The sequence below is a fragment of the Rattus rattus genome, chromosome 8, assembly GCF_011064425.1.
Source record: "Rattus rattus isolate New Zealand chromosome 8, Rrattus_CSIRO_v1, whole genome shotgun sequence".
NCBI classification, from domain to species: domain Eukaryota; kingdom Metazoa; phylum Chordata; class Mammalia; order Rodentia; family Muridae; genus Rattus; species Rattus rattus.
In genome coordinates, this window is record NC_046161.1 from 39651246 (window position 1) to 39672589 (window position 21344).

Here is a 21344-nt window from a genome sequence, read left to right on the forward strand (position 1 = left end):
CAGGGATCAGTTCTCTCCTTCTACCAGGTGATCAGATGTGTTCCAGGGGATCAAATTCCTGTCATCAGGCTTGGCAGTGGCTGCGAGCACCTTCCCCCACTGAATCAACTCATAGGCCTTTAGTGCATATTTAAATGATAAAAAGGACTTCCTTACAGCCCTTGGGTTTAAATGGATGGCTCCAACAGTCTTCCTTTTTTACTTTCTTTCCCTCCCTCCTAACCTCCCTCCCTCCTTCCTTTCCCCCCTCCTAGCCTCCCTCCCTCCTTTTCTCCCTCCCTCCCTCCCTTCTCTTGCAAGGGTCTTGCTTTGAAGCCTAGGCTAGCTTTGAACTGCTGAGTTCACACCAGTTCTGTTCAGGTTTCCCTAGTGCTAGGATTGCAGGCATGTGCCACCTCACCTAGAATTCTCTAACAATTTTCAAAGTCTAAAAATCATTTCAAATGCAGTAGAAAGGCGAGATTTGATTGAGCTCTGAGTTTAGAGGCTAAATTTTCTGGCAACTTAATTTCTTCCAGGAATATCTTTTTTTACGCCCTCCCACCTCCTTTCTGAAATCCACCAACCACAATATTTACTCCATCCCCTTTTTTTTTCTCTCTTTCCCTTACACACCACCCCCCTCTCTTTTTAGCTGCCACATACAAGTCGGCCATATTAGAGAGATGGAAATAAAGCTTCCTTAATGTTGCATATGTCTTTGAAGTACATCCCTGCATTTTCTTTTTTAGCATCTAACCATTCCTCCCTTGTGGTCCTTGGTCCCTCAATCACCCTTTCCCACAGCCCACCCGCCTAACATCACAGTCTCTGAAAATGCACAGGGATGCCTGGCTACCTCGCCCTGCCTTCAGTCTCACGGGGCTCAGTCTGTTTTTCTCTTTGGGTAAGTTAGAACCACATCTGCATGCTCCTAAGGGTCAGAAGTGCAGCAGCAGCTGAAAGAGGAGGGGGCAGGGGGCAGGAGGGAAGGAGGAGTGCGAGCGCTTCCCTCTGTGTCCTTGGGAAGGGGCGTGCTGGGGACCTGGGACAGCTGGGACTGCCGGATGCTGGGCTTCTTGGTCACAGAAACGTTGACATGGGGGTGAGTGTTGCTTGGGGATGAAAATGATCAATTTTATCAGGAGGTTTTTTTTTTTTCCTGTGGATTTCCCTGAAGTGGACTCATGTGGGGGTGGGGCAGAGGTAGGCTGCTCTGTGGTCTCTTCAGGGATTTTTCATTATATTATTACTATTATTATTATTTCTATTATATTTTCATTCTCAGCCACTTCCCATGAGAGCTCATAGGAGTTGCTGGTTTATTTAAGTCTCTTTTTTTGTGAGCCCTGTTCCCTGGAGTCTGGTGGCTTTAAAGGAGAGAGTGTTCTGGAGAGTTGGGGGCAGAAAGTTGAGCCTGTCCCACCGATGTGTGATGTGTCGGGATGTGTGTGGGAGGAGGTGGGTATCAGGCTTGAGGACGGGCTCTGGGTTGGGAGGAGAGGCTTCCCTCAGTGTAGCTGCTGATGGAGCAGGCACCCCTGGCGTGGGCCAGATGGAATGGATGAGGTCAGGTGGCCAGGATCCAGAAAGAGGAGCAAACTGTGGTGGAACCTATGAAGTTTGTTTAAAACCCGTCTCAGTGGTGCAGCCCAGCCTTGCCGACCACCCTGCAGTATGGTCCCAAGGCCAATTCCATAGCTGAACACCCAGAGACCTCACACTAGGCAGGTCCGTTAGGAGGTTGGTAAGCCTGCTCCCCTGCTCCCACCCCATAAGGTCTCGGCTGGCCTCGAACTTTCTGTGGTTCTCTGTCTCTTTCTCTTTCTGAATGACTGGGGTGGGGGGTGGGGGGGTGTTTACAGACAAGTGTCACCACGCTGGCTCTAAACCTGCTTTATGGACAGCTCTAGTCCTGCTCTTAAAATTCCCTCTGCAGTGCCTGAGGGTCAAGTCTAAGAATCCTAGGTGGGAATATTCCCCATTACAAACTCTCTCAATCTGTCTGTCTGTCTCTGTCTGTCTGTCTCTGTCTCTTTGTCTCACTCTCTGCTCTTTCTTCGTATGCTGGGTAGTATATCCCCTCCCTCAACCACCCCTCACTCTCATGCTGGGTATTGGGCTGCAGGGATAAACAGAGACGGGAAGCAATCCCAGTAACCCGTAAGATAAAGATCTAGCTGGACCCAAGTTTAAAGCTACCTTTTTGTTTTACTTTATAACCATGGGCAAGATGCTACCTACCCCGAGTATCGCGTCTCCCATGGGTGACTGGAGACTGTCTCTTGCTTGGTGAGCTTGTGACCTGACACACAGCAGGGGCCAACAGTGACAGATCTTTCTGAGTGTTTCCCACGAGCCCCGGCACAGCTTATTTCATTAAGCCCTCTCTCTCTCAGCAGCTACTTGTGGCAGATACTGTGATTCCGTTTGTGTTCTAGGGTGGAAACAGAGGCACAGGGAGGCTAAGTAACTCTTCCAATCAGGTCATGTGACTGGCATGAGGGAGCTGAGATTTGAACTCCCCTGTATCTGACTTAGCACATTATTTTAATATGGGGTTCTACTGCCCCCAACATTCAGGAAGTGGTACTGCTCTGTTAGCATTAATTGGTGAAGAGTCTCAAATGCAGGCTAAAAGAGGGAGTGGGGATGGATCTGAATTAAAAAAAAAATAAATAAAAAGAGGCAGAGGTGGAGGACAGATCTTCTCTCAGGCACTGGCCACAGCCTCGTGCTAAATGGAGGCTGTCTATGGCAGCCATATTTAAGTGAATGAGGCCAGGGCCCTGGCAAAAGGCCCAGCCGACCTTGGCTTAAGGGAGATGACGCCTTGGATGGCGTGGCCTCTGCTCGAGGACTGCAAGGGGTAATGGGAAGAAGTGCACACTTCAACTGGCCTGTGAGAACTTCTGGAAGCTGTGAGGAGGCATGCCCCTGGCAGTCCATGCCTTAGGCAGTGGAACTTGGATGTCTGAAGTAGCACAAGGGAGACCACAGATATTAGGAGGGACCGTGAATCAGAAGCAGGTGACAGGGGGATGACTGTAAGAGAGTAGACAGCTAGTCCCACGACCAGCTCCAGACTGCTTCTCAGGACCATCAGTTCTTCAGCCACTGGCCTGGTCATCAAGGTCTGGGCTATATTTGAGGGGACTTAGAGAGTAGCGTGCGGGCTTCAGTTCAACTCTACAAATCTGCCGCTGAGGGCAGGACCTAGATTTGGAGTAGAATGCCTCCTCCCTGCCTACCCCTACCCCTGGCAACAAAATTTTATTGAGCACTCACTATGTGCTAGATGCCTTTCCGGACTCAGGGATACCAACGGGAATAAGAAGGAGTTCACCGGAGCCTCTGGAGAGACACAGATACACAAGCAACCTCCGAATTTTATGTGCTTTAAGAACGTTGGGCACCCTAATGCTAGAGGTCACCTTTTGCTAACAGCTGTGTGCCAGGGACCGTGCTAAGCTTTACACATAAAGCATGTCGTTTAATTGTCTCATTGGCCTCAGAGGGGTTAGTGTCCCCTGCGATACAGATGAGGACATTGCAGCACAGGAACCCAAAGAGCTTGCCCGAGGTCGTTATCAAGATCTCTAGAGTCCTAGGCATGGACACTCTACCACTTGGTCCCCAGGTCAATGGAAGAAACAGGAACCTGGCTGGGAGAGGACCAAACACTAGGGACGATGTCACCCAAGTTGGGCCTTATGAGTGGGGCTTGGGGTTTATGTGGAAGAACTCCAGGGAGGGGGGTGAACAAACATCCAACCTAAAGCAAAAGCCTGAACAAGGCCTGGTGGAGGGGAGGCAAGAGGAGACTCCGAGCCCTGGAATCACTAGAGTCCTATGCAGGGGTGGGGTCTGGCCGGAGATGAGCCTGTGCTGTGCAGCTGGGCCCCAGATGGGAAAGGCCATCTGGGAGCCCCACCCAGGTGCCAGAACTCCGCCCTAGAAGCAGCGGGAGGCCACTGGGGTCTTGGAGGTAGGGAACACGGATACAGCTTGGTTCTAGCTGCCTGGGGAGGAGATGTGGGCAAGAGGAACGGAGGGAGAGCAGGTGGGGTTAGATATCACGTTTCCCTTGGCAGCAGGAGCTGTCTGAGGACAGTTTCTCCTCCCTCCTCCTCTTCTCCCTCCCTTTTTTCTTTTTTCTTTTTTTTTTCTCGGAGCTGGGGACCGAACTCAGGGCGTTGTGCTTGCTAGGCAAGCGCTCTACCACTGAGCTAAATCCCCAACCCCTCTCTCTCCCTTTTTTAAAAATCTTTTTTCCTTCAAGAATAAGACAAGTGTATAGATTGCTTTAGGACTGGAAGGAGGAGTGTTTGTAGAGAGTGTTTGGCAGATAAGTCCAGGGCGGGGTCTCTGCATGAAGGACCTGGGAGAATGGATGGCCAGGGCCTACAGGACCCAGCTCTGTCCAATCCCAGGTTGCTGTACTCTAGTATCTCCTTCCTATGAGTTGGAAATCAGCAGACTTAGACCTCAGACCTGGTACCAAATAGGACTTTGGGAAAGTCGATGGTGGAGTTCCTTAGCAGACCACTGTCTGCTGAGGATCCTGTGGTGGTGGGGGGGTGGGAAGTAGGGGGAAGGGGGGACGGCAGGAGCTGCCACAGTCATATTAGGACACCTTGGACAGACAGTAACCCCACCCCCCCACCCCAATGTCCTCACCTCAGCCCTGTCAGGAGTCAGGTGGCATGGATTCACTAGCTTCATTGAGCCCTGGCTGTGAAGTTGGGTTGGTCCCTTGATTCCTTTGTGCTCCACTTAGTCGGAAATCGGTTGTGTCCTCAGCGAGGTAGCCTTGGAATTCAAGGTAGCAAATACAAGGTGCTGGTAGCACTACGGGCAGTTATGATGGAAGGTCCGACCCTGGGCCTGGCTCCATCTGCTTTCCAGAAGCACCAAGGATCAAACTCTTGGCTCTGGCCTTGACCAATGCTTCCCTGAACTTAGTGAGCGTCTAAACTGCTGAGAGAGGTTCAGGCCTGGGATTCTCATGAGGTCTGGGGCTGAATCGCGGACCAGCGGGTCCCTGTTCTCTTAGTGTACTCATAACCCCTCTTTCCTCACAGGAAAAAGGATGGCACTAACTCTACAGCCCCGGAGGTCCTCCTAGCTCTGGCCTTCTTTACTTTGGGCCCCCTCCCTACTTTGTTCCTGGCAGATGGGACTGGATGGTTGACATCTTGTGACCACTAGAGGGCACACAAATCCCATCTGGCTCCTCTCGCAGAGCACATGCAGGGGGAACCCGCATTGCACCTTTCTCTGTCCCCTGCCATTAGCCTGAAAATGCCCCCCCCTCCCTGCAACTCTGCCACCTGAGGTAGCTGGCTCCTTCTAGATGAGATGGGGCCGGAAGGAGATGTGAGCTGATATTCAAGTTCAACTGCAGGGTGGGACAGGCGGAGAAGGGTGGACTTCACAGAGCAGCTAGTTTCACAGAGCATCTTTGTGGGGAGGGGTGGCCCTGGGAAGGGGGAAGCCCTTTCAAGGAAAGGGTTGAAGAGGTTGGAGTGCTCGGCATAGAAGGTAAACTGAGGACAAGCCTCCATCGGTTCTTTTCCTTGGGTTTCTCAGCCTCTGCAGTGTGGGGGTGGTGTTAATATTTTCTGCACACCTCCTCCTCGCCTGGCACCGTGCCAGGTACTTTTAGACTCGATATGAAAGTGCAAGGGCTGAGAGCTGGGCTTTGTTCCTCTTGGGAGGAGCCCCATCAGCTTCCCAGCTGGCATTTCCCCCTGCGAGCATTTGAGTGCTCAAGTCATCGGTGACTCATAGGCCTGCCGCCATCCAGGGGTTTGGTGGGGGATTCCCAGGCCAGTGGTCCCGCCTGTCCATGGACTATGAGCTCTGCAGGCCCTTAGCAAGGATGTGCTGAGCAGAAGGGTGCTCCGGGCAGGTTTAGCTTCTCTGCTTGCAGGAGGCTGTACCTCCGCTTCTGAAGGTGGGGCCAGCAGGTTTGTGGGAAAAACCGAGATCCCTGCGGCCTGCCTCCTTAGGTAGATCTGGGGTAAGTCCAGTCCTGAGGTACCCTCAGGCCTAGAGATGGCCCCACCTCACCTCTTAGCTCTTTCTGTCCCCAAAGCAGAAGTTTAGGAGACTGCAGTTAATAGCAGCTGTCATTTGCTGAACACCCAGCACTTACTTTAGTCACTGTGACTACCCAGTGACAGTGCCATGAAGGAGGTTCTCTGGAGGCGGAGGCTGAGGCACGGGAAGGTGAAGGAGACAGCGCATACTTCTCATAGTTAACCGGGGACAGCTGGGGCCGAACCTAAGCGGAATGGGGGGGGGGAAGGCATGTTTCTGCCCATATCAGTAGCTGTGATCTTCCTTCAGCTGGAGCCCCATCGACCACACCCCACCCTTAAACTCCCCGAAATCATCCCAACTCCCATGTTCTGCTGCTTGGCCTGGGCCTTGCCCAACTCTGACCTCAGGTCTGAACCATGCCCTGTCTTGTTCTTTCTCAGGCGTGTGAAGGTCAACCCAGCCATAGGAATGTGACTCTTGATATCCCGAAATGGCTCATTCTTTCTCCTGAGTTAGATGCTGCCTGCATGTCATTCTCCAGAGCCTTGTCCCCTGGCCACCCTTAAACTCCCCTCTGCCATAATGTATCCTTATAGCCCGTATCATGTAGTTCTCCAGACCGCCACATTCTTATTTTTGTTCTTGTCCCTTTATGTCCCCTCACCAGAATACAAGCCCCACAACACAATGACTGTGCCTCATACTAGTGACAACTCCCAGGACCCAGGTCTAAAGGCAACACAGTAGATAATTTACATATATTTAGTAGGGTGAACGAATGAGGATGTGGTTCTGTTGGTAGAGTGTCTTGCATTTGATCCCCAGCAGTGAATAAACTGGAGGGAGTGGGGCACCCTTGTAATCCCAGAACTCTGGAAGTGGAAGTAGGCAGGTCAGAAGTTCAAGGTCATTCTTAGCTGCATAGCTAGTTCCAAGATAGCTTGGGCTACCAGAGAAGGACAGCCAGATACCCCCACCCCACCCAACACCCCAAGGCTAAATGCAGTAAAAACCAAACCAAACCAACCAAACAAACAAAGAAGCAAACGTGTCCCATATCACAAAATAATGAAAACGAATTTGTGAATGACACTGACTGCCACTGCCAAGGTTTTGACATGAGCCACTGCTCTGCCCGACCTATGCCCCCTGCCCTGTTCTTACTAAGCTAATTTTTTAGAATGAAGTTTTAACAGTTTTGGCAGACGGTCTTGGAATTAAGGTCTGGGCTAGTCTGAGGCAGCCCCGAATGTACCTGTGGAGTGTTTTCACATGGTGACAGTACATGCCATATAGTACTTCAGAGAGATTTCTGTTCCCACCCTGCCACCTGCCAACCTGAACCAGCTTTTCACCATACGGTTTCCAGGTCAACATTTCCCAAAGGGGAGACCAACCATGTAGGCTGATCAGCAAGTCCTCAGAATGAACCTCTCCTTATGGGACACCTTTTTCTCCCTGTCTGCTCTCTTTTTTGTCTATGTGAGCCTGGGGATCATCAGTGACTTGTGCTGGGCCAAGAGAGAGTGAGGCCTTCCCAGGCTCACCCAGCATTAGCCGTCTGCCCTGCGTGGACACTGAGGCTTCCCCCTGAGGGGCTTTGGCACAGCAAAAATCATCTGAAGTGGGTGGAGAAGGGGAAACTGAGGCAAGCCCAGTGAAGCCCTTGTCAGGGAAACGGCACTGAGGTAAGTAGAGGCAAATACAGGGTCTGCCCACAGTGAACTTAGAACAAGATGAATCCGTTTGGCTGTCCCTGGCCTGGTAGACAATTTGATGGGTCTGTTCTATACCTGTTCTGTTCCCCTTCCCCTCCTAAGGACCACATCTGGTATCTCTCATGGGCTTTGCCTTCCTAACAGCCGTAAGGAGCCCAGCCTGTTGCCCTCTAACTGCTCTCTGCCTCTCTCCATCTGTTCCCCATTGGCTCTAGAAGGGTTGCAACCCTCCACCAAGCATCCTCATCAGGTTGTGGTTCTATCCGCAGTGCCCTCGGGGCGGAGCATGGAAGTCACAGTCCCCACCACTCTTAGTGTCCTCAATGGGTCTGATACCCGCCTGCCCTGTACCTTCAACTCCTGCTATACCGTGAACCACAAGCAGTTCTCTCTGAACTGGACTTACCAGGAGTGTAGCAATTGCTCAGAGGAGATGGTAAGTCCTGGTGGAGGAGGCAGTGCGGGAAGCAAAAGCCCCAAAGCATGAAGCCCACCATTCCCATGCCCCAAGAGGACTCTGGGTGGGCTGTCTGATACGGAGGGCATGATGTCACTACAACTGGATGGCCCTTCCAGGACTTAATTGCACGGGCAGAGGGTGTGTCCCCACGATCCTCACAGCCTCTTGTTCACTCAGCGCTCATACTATCCGCCCCTCCCCTCCCAGTTCCTCCAGTTTCGAATGAAGATCATCAACCTGAAGCTGGAGCGGTTTGGAGACCGAGTAGAGTTCTCGGGGAACCCCAGTAAGTACGATGTGTCAGTGACTCTAAAGAACGTGCAGCTAGAAGACGAAGGCATTTACAACTGCTACATCACCAACCCTCCAGACCGCCACCGTGGCCACGGCAAGATCTACCTGCAGGTCCTTCTAGAAGGTAAGAGTGACTGGGCTGCTGTGAGACCCTGACCCTTCTTCACAGATTAGCTCAGGGCACTTCAAGGAGGCTGTGACTCCCATCTCATCTTCGGCTGCTTGCACTGGAGGAAGACATCCGTGCCTTCCCTCTTGAGGGAACGAGTCAATCACGATTAAAACCTTAACTGTGCCCATTGTATGGATGGGGAAACTGAGGTTCAAGAGAATACATTTCTTAAGATCACAATTCCTAACTTGTAGAATTAGATTTGAGTCTGATTTTAATGTCCGTGATTTTAAATATTCTGGTGGGGGGGTGGGGGTTGGAGAGGCTTTTGGAGGAGGCATGGTGGGGCAGTGATCTAGGTTGCTTTGACTTTGATTAATGCCTTGTTAATGGAGAAGAGTCAAACCGTGTCCCCTCCTATTTTGGAGAGCAAGGGCTAGAGAGGGAATTTCCTTCCCAGCTCTATGATTCTGTTTCCTCTCCCCCCCCTCAGTGCCCCCAGAGCGGGACTCCACGGTGGCAGTCATCGTGGGTGCCTCAGTGGGGGGTTTCCTGGCTGTGGTCATCTTGGTGCTGATGGTGGTCAAATGTGTGAGGAGGAAAAAAGAGCAGAAGCTGAGCACGGATGACCTGAAGACCGAAGAGGAAGGCAAGACGGATGGAGAGGGCAACGCGGAAGATGGTGCCAAGTAACCGGAAGCTTGCCCTGAAGCCCCTCCCTGTGTCCCGTCTTCTCTCACTCTCTGCCCTGTACAGTGTGACCCTGCCTGCTCTCACTTGGTGTGCTTCTCTTGAATAGGACCCCAGGATCGACCTGGGGCCTCCCTTCCAATGCCCCCACCCCCATACCAAGGACGACCTCCCTCCCCTTCATCTGAAAACTGCCTTGGTATCTGAGATACGCGCGAGTCCCAGGGAGAACAGAGAGGGCTCTAGCCTGTCAGTCTTTGAGGAAGAAAGACCTGTGTGGTCCCAAAGACAGGATTGGGGAGGGAGGGCAGTGGGAGAAGAGGCCGTCTGCCCGTCTTGTCTAGGGTTTGGTCTTGTGGTGGTTTAAACTGTGGGAATGGCAGTGTGTGTGGTGGGGGATTCTGTGCTGATCAGAGGCACCATGGGAATGACTCGTGATGATGATGGCTTTGCTGTATTCCTCTGGCTACTCCTAGCCCGGAACAGCCATCAGCTGGGGATGAAGGTGGGGTCCTACCATTTGTGAAAGTATTATTTAAAGGGATGACTGTGCATTTCCAGGGCACTCAAGGAAAGATAGGGCTGAGGCATTTCTGGGCAGAGCCTTGGCCCAGAGAACTCTGTTCTGGCCTCATTTCTATCACTAGCCACTCCCAGAGAGGCCCTGGTTTACTGTTGGCTACTGCTCCCTTGGGGATGCTGGCAAGAGCGCTACTGGAAAAGCGGCATCAGGTAAGATCATATGCTACCCTAGGGATGCTCCTTAAGAGACCTGTGAGGGCCTGAGGGGTACGGGCTTCACTGCGTACATGTGGCTGCCTTCTCCAACAAGATGATTACCTTGGTTTCAGCCAGCAGCTGCCAAACCTCAGAATGGGGTGTGTTTTTTGTGTGTGTGTGTGTGTGTGTGTGTGTGTATGGGCAACTTCCTGCAGGGCTTTAGTTTGGGGGTTTCTAGTTGCCCTTGGCAGGGGTTCTGTCTGGCTTTTGGCAAGAAGGAAGAGAAGGCTGGAGAGCATGTAATATGAGAGCATTCTGGAGGAGCCTGTGAGCTCTGCCCCTCCCCCACCCCCAGAGCTCCCTTTATAGGGGAGAAAGTCGCTCCTGTGGGAAAACAACTTTCACTGCCATTTTACTATCATTATAAGGGACTTGTTAAGTCCAGAAATGGGAGAAAGGCAGGGCAGAAATGGCTAATCGGAGAGCACCGTGTTAGGACACGCTCAGAGAACTGGCACAGAGCCTCCTGCAGAATGAAGTTCCAAGTGACCGACAGAAGCTAAAAGTATTGCCCATGATCTGGCTCCCTGGTCCCCGGTTAGAACAAACAGAGCTTCCTGGTGGGAGAACCTCGAGCCTAGGAGGTGTTCGTACATGGTAGCGGTGGGGTCCGTCTAGCCCTGCTCCCCTTCCAGAAACTCAGCCCCCACAAGCTCAGGGTAAGTTAGCTGTTCAGGGTAGGGAAAGAGTGTGGTAGAGACAAGACCAAGACAGTCTCAGGGACCAATACTTGCCTCTGCTTATCAGATAGCCACTCAAAGAGACAATGACAGCAGATGGAAGGTTCAGCTTAATTCATTTCAACCCAACAACCATTTACCGAGTTTATGCTGTACTCCAGGCACTGTGCTGGGTGCCAGGGGTGCATACAAAGCCATAACAGAGTCAGGGACTGCCAAATCTGCACTGTAGGACCAAGATTAAATTTTTCTTCCTTTCTTTCCTTTTCTTTTCTTTTCTTTCTTTCTCTCTTTCTTTTTTTATGCATCTACTTCCACCTCCATAGCCACTGCTTCCACAAGAGGTCAGGAGGATAAGACTTTTGATTTGGGGGTTTGGGAAAGTAAGGCTGCAAGGGGAGGGGGAAGGTACTGTTAGAGAGTGTACAGAGGTCATGTAGGTTGGGCATGAAGTAGGGGATGGGTAAGCAGCCAGAGGACTCCTGGGTAAGGTGAATCTAACCCTTCTGGAAGTTCTAAACTCTTTGGCTCAGAACCTAACTGCCAGAGAACACACTGCCAATGGGAGTGGGCGAAACCACCAGGGTGCCTGGAGCAGGTGGATACTGCCTATCCTTCCAGCAAGCCCACTAGGGGTAGAGAGATGGGTCATGGGCTCCTCAAGCCAGCTGAATCCAAGGGTGGTGGTGTTTGGTAGCTTGGAGCAGCCAGTTTTCATCACCTGGCATGTGCCGTCTTCTTTCACGGTGCACAGACAAGGGACTTGGCTTTTGCAAAGTCTCCTAACATTTTGGGGGGAGTGGTTACTTGGGAGATTCCCCCAGAGGGTCGTACTAATAAGTGGCCTCTTAAAGAGGTAAAGTTTCTAGGGGTCTCTTTCTTTTCTGTCCTGAAAGAATGGGGTCCAGGGAAAGCAACGCCTGTCTCTGGATCTCATGGGCTGGGTCAGGAGCCATTCTGCCCCAGGTACTTGCCCCCATGCGCACTTTCTTAAACCCTACGTGAGGGCCTCTGGGCTTGAGGTTGGGAACAAAACCAGGCTTCTGTGAGGTGGGGTGGGAAACTGTGAGATGTAACTACAGGAGCCGTTGCTCAAGCTTGCTTCTTAGCTTACGCCAGCGAACTGCTCTCTTGCTGCAGTGTGGGCTCCGAGCTCTGCTCTTGGCTATGTGCTCCCACCACTGTGCTCCCCGTCTCTCCTGCCTCTCCTGCTCTCCCAGATCCCCCTCCTCATGTCCTATCTGCCTCCTAATTAAGGGCCACTGCAAAGAAAGATTGGCAGGCTAACCCGCGGGATTCAGCTCAGGAGAACAAAGCACAATATTTCAGGACTGAAAATGCCTTGCGGTGCCTTGGAACTGGCTTTGGAAGAGAGTTGTCTGCCCCCTCCAGCTATGGGCTCATCAGGTAGTCCTGCTTTATCAAATGGAAAAGCTGATTGGGTCCGTGGTTGCCTGTGAGTCTCCTTGGGAAAGTTGGGCTGCTACCTACCTATAAGATCAGGTTAAGCAGGTAGGCAGGTAGAAATACCGACCAGGTCCAAAGATGTTAGTCCCAGGCCATAGGAATGGCTTGGTGCAGTTGGAACGGGTGACAAATTAAGAAAACTTTTTTTTTCCTACATATGTCTTAAGAATAGACAGCCTTGCTGTGCCTCTTGCTGACGTCTTCCTTTATTGAAGCTTGCTGATGCGACTGTACATAGCCTTTCTATATAGGTAGAGATATATTATACATACATATAAAACATCTCACTATACCCACCCCAAAAGTTACACTGTGGGGGAGGGTGTAATCACTTCTCAGTGTTTCCGAGTACCAAAGGTTCCTTAGGCAACGTTCTGTATGGTTTTTCAGGGGGAGAACCCAGCTGCATAGCAAGGGCTCACTCATGTGCAGGTTCTACGTCCTGTTTGGTGGTTGGGAGGGGAGAGAAGCTTAAACAAATGGCCTTCTGTGACCTGGCTGCTGGGAGCAGGCTGGATTTCTTTAGCAGTTTGTCGGATTGCTTGGGTCTGTTGGCTGCAATAAACACACTGTCTCCCCCCGGAACATCTCTCGCGTGTGGCTTTCTTCCCAGGGTGCAGACTGGGGTAGGGGAAGGGGAAGGCTTTGCTGATGGGAAGCCCTGATGCTCATTCTCCACGATGCCATGCACACTGCGGGGTGTGAAGGCCTCAAAGCACTTGCCTGGCAAGGAAGAATGAGGTCTACCTATCCCGATCCCCAGGAGGACTCCGCCGCCCTCCACGGTGAGCACCGGGAGACAGTGAGCTCCCACTTCCGGAGAGACTTCCGGTTACTCTTGGGATGAAGATGAGCCTTTAGCAACCAAGGCCGACTGCTCTGAGGATGTACTTTCCACAGACAGATGGGCCGTCCTTCCTGCTCCTGGGTTCTTACCAGTGCCTGACTGGGCAGACAGCTCTCACGCCTGCTGTTTGTGGAAAGAGAGGATGACAGCTGATCAGACTGCCCCTGTGCAGCTTCGGTGGGGAGGGAGGCTGGTGGGAGGTCAGGCTGCCCCGTCTCATCTGCCTGTGTACCACTGTGTCCTGTATGCCTGGTGTTGAATCAGCCTTAAGACATTCAAGGACCAGTGAGGTGGCTCGGTGGCTAGATCGCTTTGTCACAAAACCCAACAACTTGGGTTCCATCCCTGGGACTCAGGCTAGAAGGAGAAAACCAACTGCATATAAACACACACACACACACACACACACACACACACACACACACACACACACACACAATGTTTAAACCGTGTTCAAGACCAAGGCCAACTTTCTGTTTGGGGTCTCCACTGTCTAGAGGCTTAAACTTTCTGAATGTCCAGGAAAATGTATAAGTAGCATGTCATTTTTCTCTCATATTTCTGCCTGTCCTCTGGTGGCCTGGTGGTTATTGGTCAGGATTAGTAAACCTGATGCTCGTGATGACCACAGGTGTTACCGAACGGAGACACCAGGAAGGAGGCATTAACAGAGCCAGAGGACTTTCATTTAGAGGGGTTCCTATTCCCTGGGACAGGGAATGGAGACATGAGTCCTTCTGAAGGCAGGATATCAGAGAGCGTGTCTTTTCTCAAGAGAAAAACCAAGGCAAGAACCTGAGTAGAAGAGGTGGACACAGGCCCCTGACACCCTGTCATGTCACCAGTAGTCTCCTTTTTACCCCCTAAGAATGCGTGGAAGGGTCAGACTGTACCTGGCTTCTAGAAGGTGGTGATTCTAGAAGGTGGTATTTATCCTAGTTTGATGTCTGGGTTTGGATGGGACAGTTTTGTTTGTCGCTCAAGTTGCCTTGTGGGAAAAGACGTTCCTCATCCTACTTCCTGCTCTGCTTGGTCAGGTCACAGACTTTCCTCATCCTACATCCTGCTCTGATTGGTCAGGTCACAGACTTCCCTCATCCTACTTCCTGCTCTGATTGGTCAGGTCACTGGCTTTCCTCATCCTACTTCGTGCTCTGATTGGTCAGGTCACTGGCTTCCTGAGTTCCTCAGACAGGCGGAGAAGACCAAACCAAGCCGTTCCTTTACTGTCCTGATAGCCACCTGTGGGATAGGAATCTTGACCACGGGAATGCAGCAAGTAGATATTTACAACCTCAGAGATGGGAGGGTCCCACTGAATACACAGCCAGGTCTCCTCATTGTCATTAAGGGGAAACAGAGGACCAGAATTGGCTTACAGCTGAATGTTGAATCAAGAATAGAGGAGGTCTTGGAGTGAGCAAAAAACCCTGCCTTTCTCTCCTTTCTGCATCCCCATCTAGTTCTGGGCTTAGAATACCTCACCACAACAGCCCATGATAGCCCAGCTCTTGCCTTGTCCCTTTCTAGTGGCCTATGTTGGTGTAGAAGAGGTTCATGCTTCCTTAAAGGCTAGTTTCCAAAGCAGAAGTTCAGAGAAGGGAAGTCATGGGGTTGGCTGACGGCAGGGTCAGAGCCCTGGTCTTTCTTCCCCAGGCTGACCTGATGTCCATGTCCAGAACCCACTTTACTGTTTCTGTGGGCGTGCTCACCAGCCCAGCCGGCCTTTTATTGGCTTGTATGCCTGCTCTTTGTGGGTTATGGCTCTCCTGCCCGTCTTGCAGGGGAAGGGTAGCATCCACACACTTAGGTGAGAGGAACCCAGGGCAGGGCCTGATCAGTGCACACTGGGCACCTAGCTGTATGACAGATGGACAAGTTCCCATTGTGCCTCTTGGCCTTCGCCACTGTTACCTAGGGGCTCAGAAAGGTCCCTGTTGCTGGGACCACTACAGGAACTCTTCCAGAGAGCCCTGGTGGCTTGCCCTCCCCCTTACAGAGCCTCGCTCTGAATCTCCCAAAGTTCTAGTCATTTCTCATATCCAAGGTGCCAGCCACCTCTGAGGAGAGACTCCCACCAGAGGATGAGAGTTCCAAGACCCAGGAGCAGGGTGTCCAGCTGGGACCCATATCTTGAACTGTCACACGGCATATAGAGGAATCAGCCAAGGGCCCCATTCTCCCATAGGACAGAAAAGACTCCAGACTGAGATGGAGGGGAAAGGCTGCAGGTGGAGGGAGAACAGAGAACCTGAGAAGTGGGGACCGAGTTGGCCTGGTGATAGTGTTTTCCTTCCTCTGGCAATAATGACCTTGAAAGTCCAGGCAATGCTATGGGGAAGGGAACCTAACAGAGCCTGGACACTGACCTTGGCTACTTGGGATTCTGTGGAAGGGGGCATCCCTTCTAGTCCCAGCAAAGTCACATTTATCTCAACCCCAGCAGCCTCTGTTTCTTAATTTATCCCAGCAGACTGAGAGGTTCCCCACCCCCTCTCTACATGGACACAAGGGCAGAGGAAGATGGTTAGCTTAGCCGGGAAGGGAAGTGTGCATCCCAGCTGTTGGCAAACCTAGCGGGGAAGGCTGTGTGAGGGGAAGGCTGTGGCCACACAGATCAGACTGGTCTCATTCTGCCCAAGGCGAAACACTAGGACTGGCTGACAGAGGCGGCTATTGATCCGGTGGAGGTCAGCCGTGCAGGCGATGAGTTTCCCAAGGTAATGAGACCTCCATCCCCGAAGGTATTCAAGCACAGCTTTGGAGGTGTTGCCAAGAAGATTCAAGTGAGGCTAGTACCTTTAGATAACCTTTAAGACTACTGACAACGGCTCCCAGCCCTCACTTTAGGACAACCCTAGAAGCAGGATTAACCCTTGATTGCTTGGAGATACATAAGGGCATCGCTAATCCCTTCATCTTTCTATTCAGCCATGATCTTCCCCAGGCCTTCTCTGTACCTCTGTACCTCATTTTTTTAAATATTCATTTACTTATTTAGTGTGTGTGTGTGTGTGTGTGTGTGTGTGTGTGTGTGTGTGTAGGTCAGAGGACAACCCACAGGAGTCATTTCTCTCCTTCCACCGTACGGGTTTGGGGGCTTGAACTCAGATTGTCAGGCTTACCATGGGCAAACACTGAGCCAGCCCACCAGCCCTGTTTCCACTCCTTACTGACATCTTCTTTTCATAATTCAGAAGGGTGGGGGTGACAGTGTTGTCACGCCCCTAGATAGAATGAGAAAATAGCTGGAAGACGGTGAGAAATTTGAAGCCAGGTGCTTCTGTGGAGTTTTCTTTCCAAAGATCGAGCCAAGTCTAACTTGCCTCTTTTGGCCTGCCTGCCAGAGCTGTGGATTCTCCTGTCTTTACAGATAAGACTAAACATAAACGATGAGAGTCCTCACCCTTCCCCCAGGGGTGTTTCTTTCCTTACCTCTCTTACTTAGCTTTGCCAGTCTGTCACATTCCTGCCCTGACTGTCTCATAGTATACTTTCCACTGGGGCTTGCCCCGTTGGTAGGAATAGGGATAGCTTTCATGTCCCACCTCAATGGGTTTGAATGACAGCTGGCTAGACCTATAAGAGCAGCCACTATTTATTAAGTACCTGCTGTGTCTGGCACTGGGCTAGGTACTCTAGGTCAGTCTAGCTAATCATAAAGACAGGCCCCAAAGGGTTGGTTCCTTTCTTATTTCTGCTGTAGTCAGCATATGTACAGACAAGGGGGTGCGGCTGGGAAACTGCAGAGCTGATAAAAGGGCCAGGGCTGCATGAAGCCGGAAACCATCACTTTATAGCATAAGGACAGTGAACTGGCTCGCTGAGGTGCCAAGACTTAGAGGCAGGTGGAGGAAAGGTTGAGTTGGGCCAACTCCAAAATGCTCATGGGTGACGTAGGGGTCAAAGGGAGCAGAGGCAAAGCTTTCCCAGAGGCCTCTAGTGTCCCATTTGGACCTGGCGCTCTGCCTCCCCGCTTCTCTGTGTAGGTGGCGGCCTCTGCTGGCCACCTTCTTCCCTCTCCGCCTCTAGCTTCTCCTGTCACCACTGTGCCCGTGAGTCCTTATCCACATGGCCAGAACTCTCCCAATCCCTGATTCCTCAAGTCACACTCTTATTTCCTGAAGCTGCACTCCACCCCAGGGAAGGTCCCCCCACCCCCACTCAATGTTTCCTTTCCACTTCCCCTCTTCCTTTTTCCTCCTCTTCACTCTATCCACTCTCCTCCTCTTGCATGCTTCCTCTCCTAGCTGTTCTCTCCCCAACCCCCCAGCCCCAACTAAAATGTTGTGGAGAGAACAGGATTAGGATATTTAGTATCTTCCCTGGTACTCGACACAACTTTGTATCTTTGTATCAGATGCCCATTTGAGGGGCAGGATAGAGTCCCGGTTTCTAGGAGCACATGTGGCCACTTAGCTGATATGACAGTCTCATAATGGACAACAACTGCAATGTATTACAAAACTTCCTAAAGCATCCAGCTCCCATGCCTCGTGACCCCTGATCTTCCACTGATAAGAGGGCAGGGTACTTGGTGACCCAGGAAGCAGTTCAACATAGGTCTGGGTTGCTGGTTAGGGTAGCTAAGATTCTGCCTAGGGGCTTCAGTCCCCACCCCAGTGTGGTCCCCAAGAAAGAGGCCCAGGACTCACCCATCTCTGAGCTGCTTCTAGGAGTGGCCACACACCTCTCTCCAGCTTGGGACTGTCCGGCCAGCATGTCTCCGCTCGGGATGGTTTGGCTCCCTCCTCCCTCTACCCTCCTCCTTCCAATGAGCTCATCTGTCTGGGGCTCCCCATCCCCCCTTGCTTGAAAGGATGTTTGGATAGAACCTGAAGAAAGGAAAAAGGGGGAGGGGTTGGAGGGAGGGACTGCTTACCTGCCTATACTCTGAGCTCCTAGGAAGTGAAGGCAGGTAAGAAGAAAGAGAGCTCTCCTCAAGAGGAAGGGTTAGAGAGAGTTTAGCTTTATACCAACTCACTAGTGTCCTGGGAGCCCCGGTTGCACTGAGATGGCCACGCAGCATCCTTTGCTGGACTGTTCAGCCACGTGCCTGCCTGCGGGTTGGTTTGGTGCATGCTGTCTTGTTAACTCTCTCAGCACCTGCCAAACTTCTGTGGATGCTAAGACGGTGGCTGAGTGAGGCAGCCAAACTGAGCCAAGGAGAAGATGTGAGCACATTCAGATACTACAGAAAGAGGATCCCAAACATTGGCCCGGACAGCATCAGCTTAAGCCTCCACCCGAATGGCAGAAGAACTTGTGAGCTTTTAACTTTAAAATGCAGAGAATCCTGTGCTTGTAGTTGCTCTGTCTGAGATGGGGACCCTGCTTACAAGCGGAGGGGGGGCCCCAGGATAGGCAGGATGCAGATGCAGCTCCTGGTAGGGATCCAAGGTCTGAAGGAAGCCATAAGGTGAGAGAGTGTAGGACCAGCTCCCTGCAGAACCCACAGTCAGTGGCACTATGCTTAAGTGCCTGCAGTACCTGCAGTGTCCTGGGAAGAGTGTGAGGGCTTCTGGGGGAGGAGGCCTGGGAGAGGAAGGCAGAAGACAAGGACAATGGGGGAGCAAGACAGAGAGGAGATACCCTGCCAGGTTCCTGCACCTTAGGAAGAATGCCTCTCAAAAAAGCTCTGGGACCTCATCCTACTCTTGGCCCCCTTTTCTCTCACACAGGGTCCTGGCCCACCGGCTGGGAACTGATAGGGGAGGTCTTCCATCTGCTGGCAGAGTCACCTGTAGAAGGTGATCCTATGGAGCTAGTGAGTGTCTTCTGGTGTCAGAACCCCTGAGAGGCCTTCATTACTGTGATCCTGACTCCTTTAGGTGACGCCTCTGGATGTTTCCCTGTTCCAAAAATAGGAGGCCCCCTCACATCCCTAACTGTTCTAGCCCCTTAGGAGGCTTAGGGAAGTGGGCTTTCTGCTGAGTCTGGCCAGATAGAGTTTAGGAGCTAACCTACCTGAATTCCCAAGGAAGCAGCTCTTTCTGCTTAAGCCTGGGCTGCCTCTGCCAGCCTGAGGAATGGATGATTGACAGCCCATCGGCTCTGGTGCACCCTGTCTCAATGGCCCTGCAAACTTCAAGGGAGTTCTGAGCCAAACCACCCAGACCTGTGTGTGTCACCCATTCCCAGGAATCGGTATTGCCAGGGACACTACTGGCCTGTCCCTCCAGATACCCGTGTCCCTGGAAGGAAATGTTCATTTCGTTTGCTCTCCCCTGACTAGAGGTCTCTGAGAGGAAAGAAGAGTCTATCTGGTGGGACTTTTTTAGAGTTTCCTAAGAGTGGGGAGGAGGAGTGGGACCTTCCCCACCCTGCCCCTTGGCCTCCTCAGGAAGACCCTCCTAGCTCTGTTACTGCAGTGGCTTTCTGAGGTTTCTGAGAGGGCTGTGCTCTAGGAATGTAAGAGCTTCTCAGCCCACTCCTGCCTAGTGTTCCCCAAGTCCTTGTTCTGCCCAGCTGGGGGCCCTGCTAGTGTTCAGAGAACAGCTAGGAGTGGGAGGCGTAGAAACCAGACATCAGAGAGGCACCAATCCTAGATTTACCCTTGACTCTGTCTGTGACCTTGGCCCATACATACTTCATCCCTGGCCCACATATTTATCTGTGTGTGTTTGGGAGGTGTGAGGGCACAGTATGGGTCCTCTCTCAGCTAAAGAATTCAGGGAACAGCAAGAGATTAGAAGATGTGGGGGTAGGGCACTCAGGGGAATTGGTCACCTCCCTCTGCCACTAGGGTCTAAAGATATCTCTGGAGTTCTAGTCCCCCTCCCTCCTTGTTTTCCGGGCAGGGGTCACTTTCTTTCCCTTTGGCTCACCTCCTCTCACCTCAGCCTAGTGCTCAGAGAAACATGACCCTGCTGTAAAAATAACACAGGCAGTGTGGATGCCTGGCCTTGCTTGCATAGTGGAAGGCCCTCCCAAAGGTCAAACCTCTCCTGGATGTGGTTTCGCCTCCAGGGCCCCAGGCTTCTTTGAACCCAGATGTGTTGTGTGTTCAGCCTGTGTGCCCAGCTCTGTCAAGTGTGTTAACATAAGTTTATCTCTTTGAGTCTTTACATCCAGTTCTAGTTCTAATGTTGGAGAGACCGGGGGGGCAAGATACAAGTGCAAAGGGCACACGAGTCTCAATGTAGGTTACCAATCGGGCTAATCAGATAGGCATGGTGGACAGCACCTTTCATCCCAGCACTTGGGAAGAAGAGGCCTGTAGATCTCTGAGTTCCAGGCCAGCCCGGCCTACAGGGCCACACAGAAAAATCCTGTCTCAGAACAGCAGCAGCAGCAAATCAGGATCATTAAATAAAGTTTGTCTCCCATCTTCTGCCTTTGACTGCTTTTTCTTGATGGCCTAGAAGATCAGGTCCAAATGGGATTTTTTTTTTCAGACTTTTCCCAGTCATCTTGCCTCTGCGGCTGGTCCTGCAGCAACAGGGGCTCCTCTCAGGAGCCACCCACCCACTCATCAAACTTATCCACACAGTGCCACTTCTTAGGCCCGTGGTACACTCGTTTCAGAGGAAAGACTGGAGAGGAGCCCAACTCAGCAATCCCGAAGGGAAACTAGGTTCTTGGGTCTCCAGAACCGTTTAGAGCTCACTCAGAGGAGGTGCGTTCCGTGTTGTGGTCCCCCTGGACTCATGGGCTAGCATGAGGTCCTCTAAAAGTAGGAGCCCAGGGCTATCCCCCTGTTGCCTAGGGTTGAGAAAGACGCTATTTTGCATGACCCCAGGAGGTTAAGTATCATAGGGTCACCATCCAGCAGACATCAGAAACTTCTCCAGAAAGTTGTGTGCTTAGTTAGAGTTCTCCAGCAGCAAACACAGGGCACCAGAGCAGTTCAACTACCATGACAACCAACAGAAAACAAGGTTCTCCCCGCAGACAGTTAACATTCTGTATACAACCTCAAGGATCTCCAATGAAACCTACCAGGGGCTCCAGGTTAGAAGATGGGTGGCGGGGGTGGTGAAGTGGAGGGTGTATTTTCAAGGTTTAACTGCTCTCCAGATAGCGAGGAGGATTTGTCCTGGAAGGTAGCTTGGGTAGTTGACTAATGGTCTTGAGGGAGACGTCCCTGGTGTTTAGGGTTGCCTCCCCACCCCCGCTGCTCCTCGTTGTGGGGAAAGCACGCTGTCTCCAACTGTCTGTTCCTCAACTCTCTAACATGCAAAGAGTCTGTGCATAAATGGGTTGGTGGGCGGCGTGCAGGAGCACTTTGCAAGAGAAACTCGGTTTGCCACGGCCTAAAAGCCATCCG

General features: G+C 51.8%; 1 protein-coding gene across 1 annotated transcript; it reads left to right on the top strand.

Moving 5' to 3' along the window:
* The first annotated feature begins 631 nt into the window (after positions 1 to 631).
* On the top strand, positions 632 to 12813 carry Scn2b (sodium voltage-gated channel beta subunit 2). Its single transcript, XM_032909806.1, has 4 exons — positions 632 to 886; positions 8015 to 8181; positions 8413 to 8623; positions 9105 to 12813. The coding sequence occupies exons 1-4, from the start codon at positions 817 to 819 to the stop codon at positions 9302 to 9304; spliced, it is 648 nt and encodes a 215-aa protein (XP_032765697.1). The 5' UTR covers positions 632 to 816; the 3' UTR covers positions 9305 to 12813.
* The last annotated feature ends 8531 nt before the right edge of the window (positions 12814 to 21344 follow it).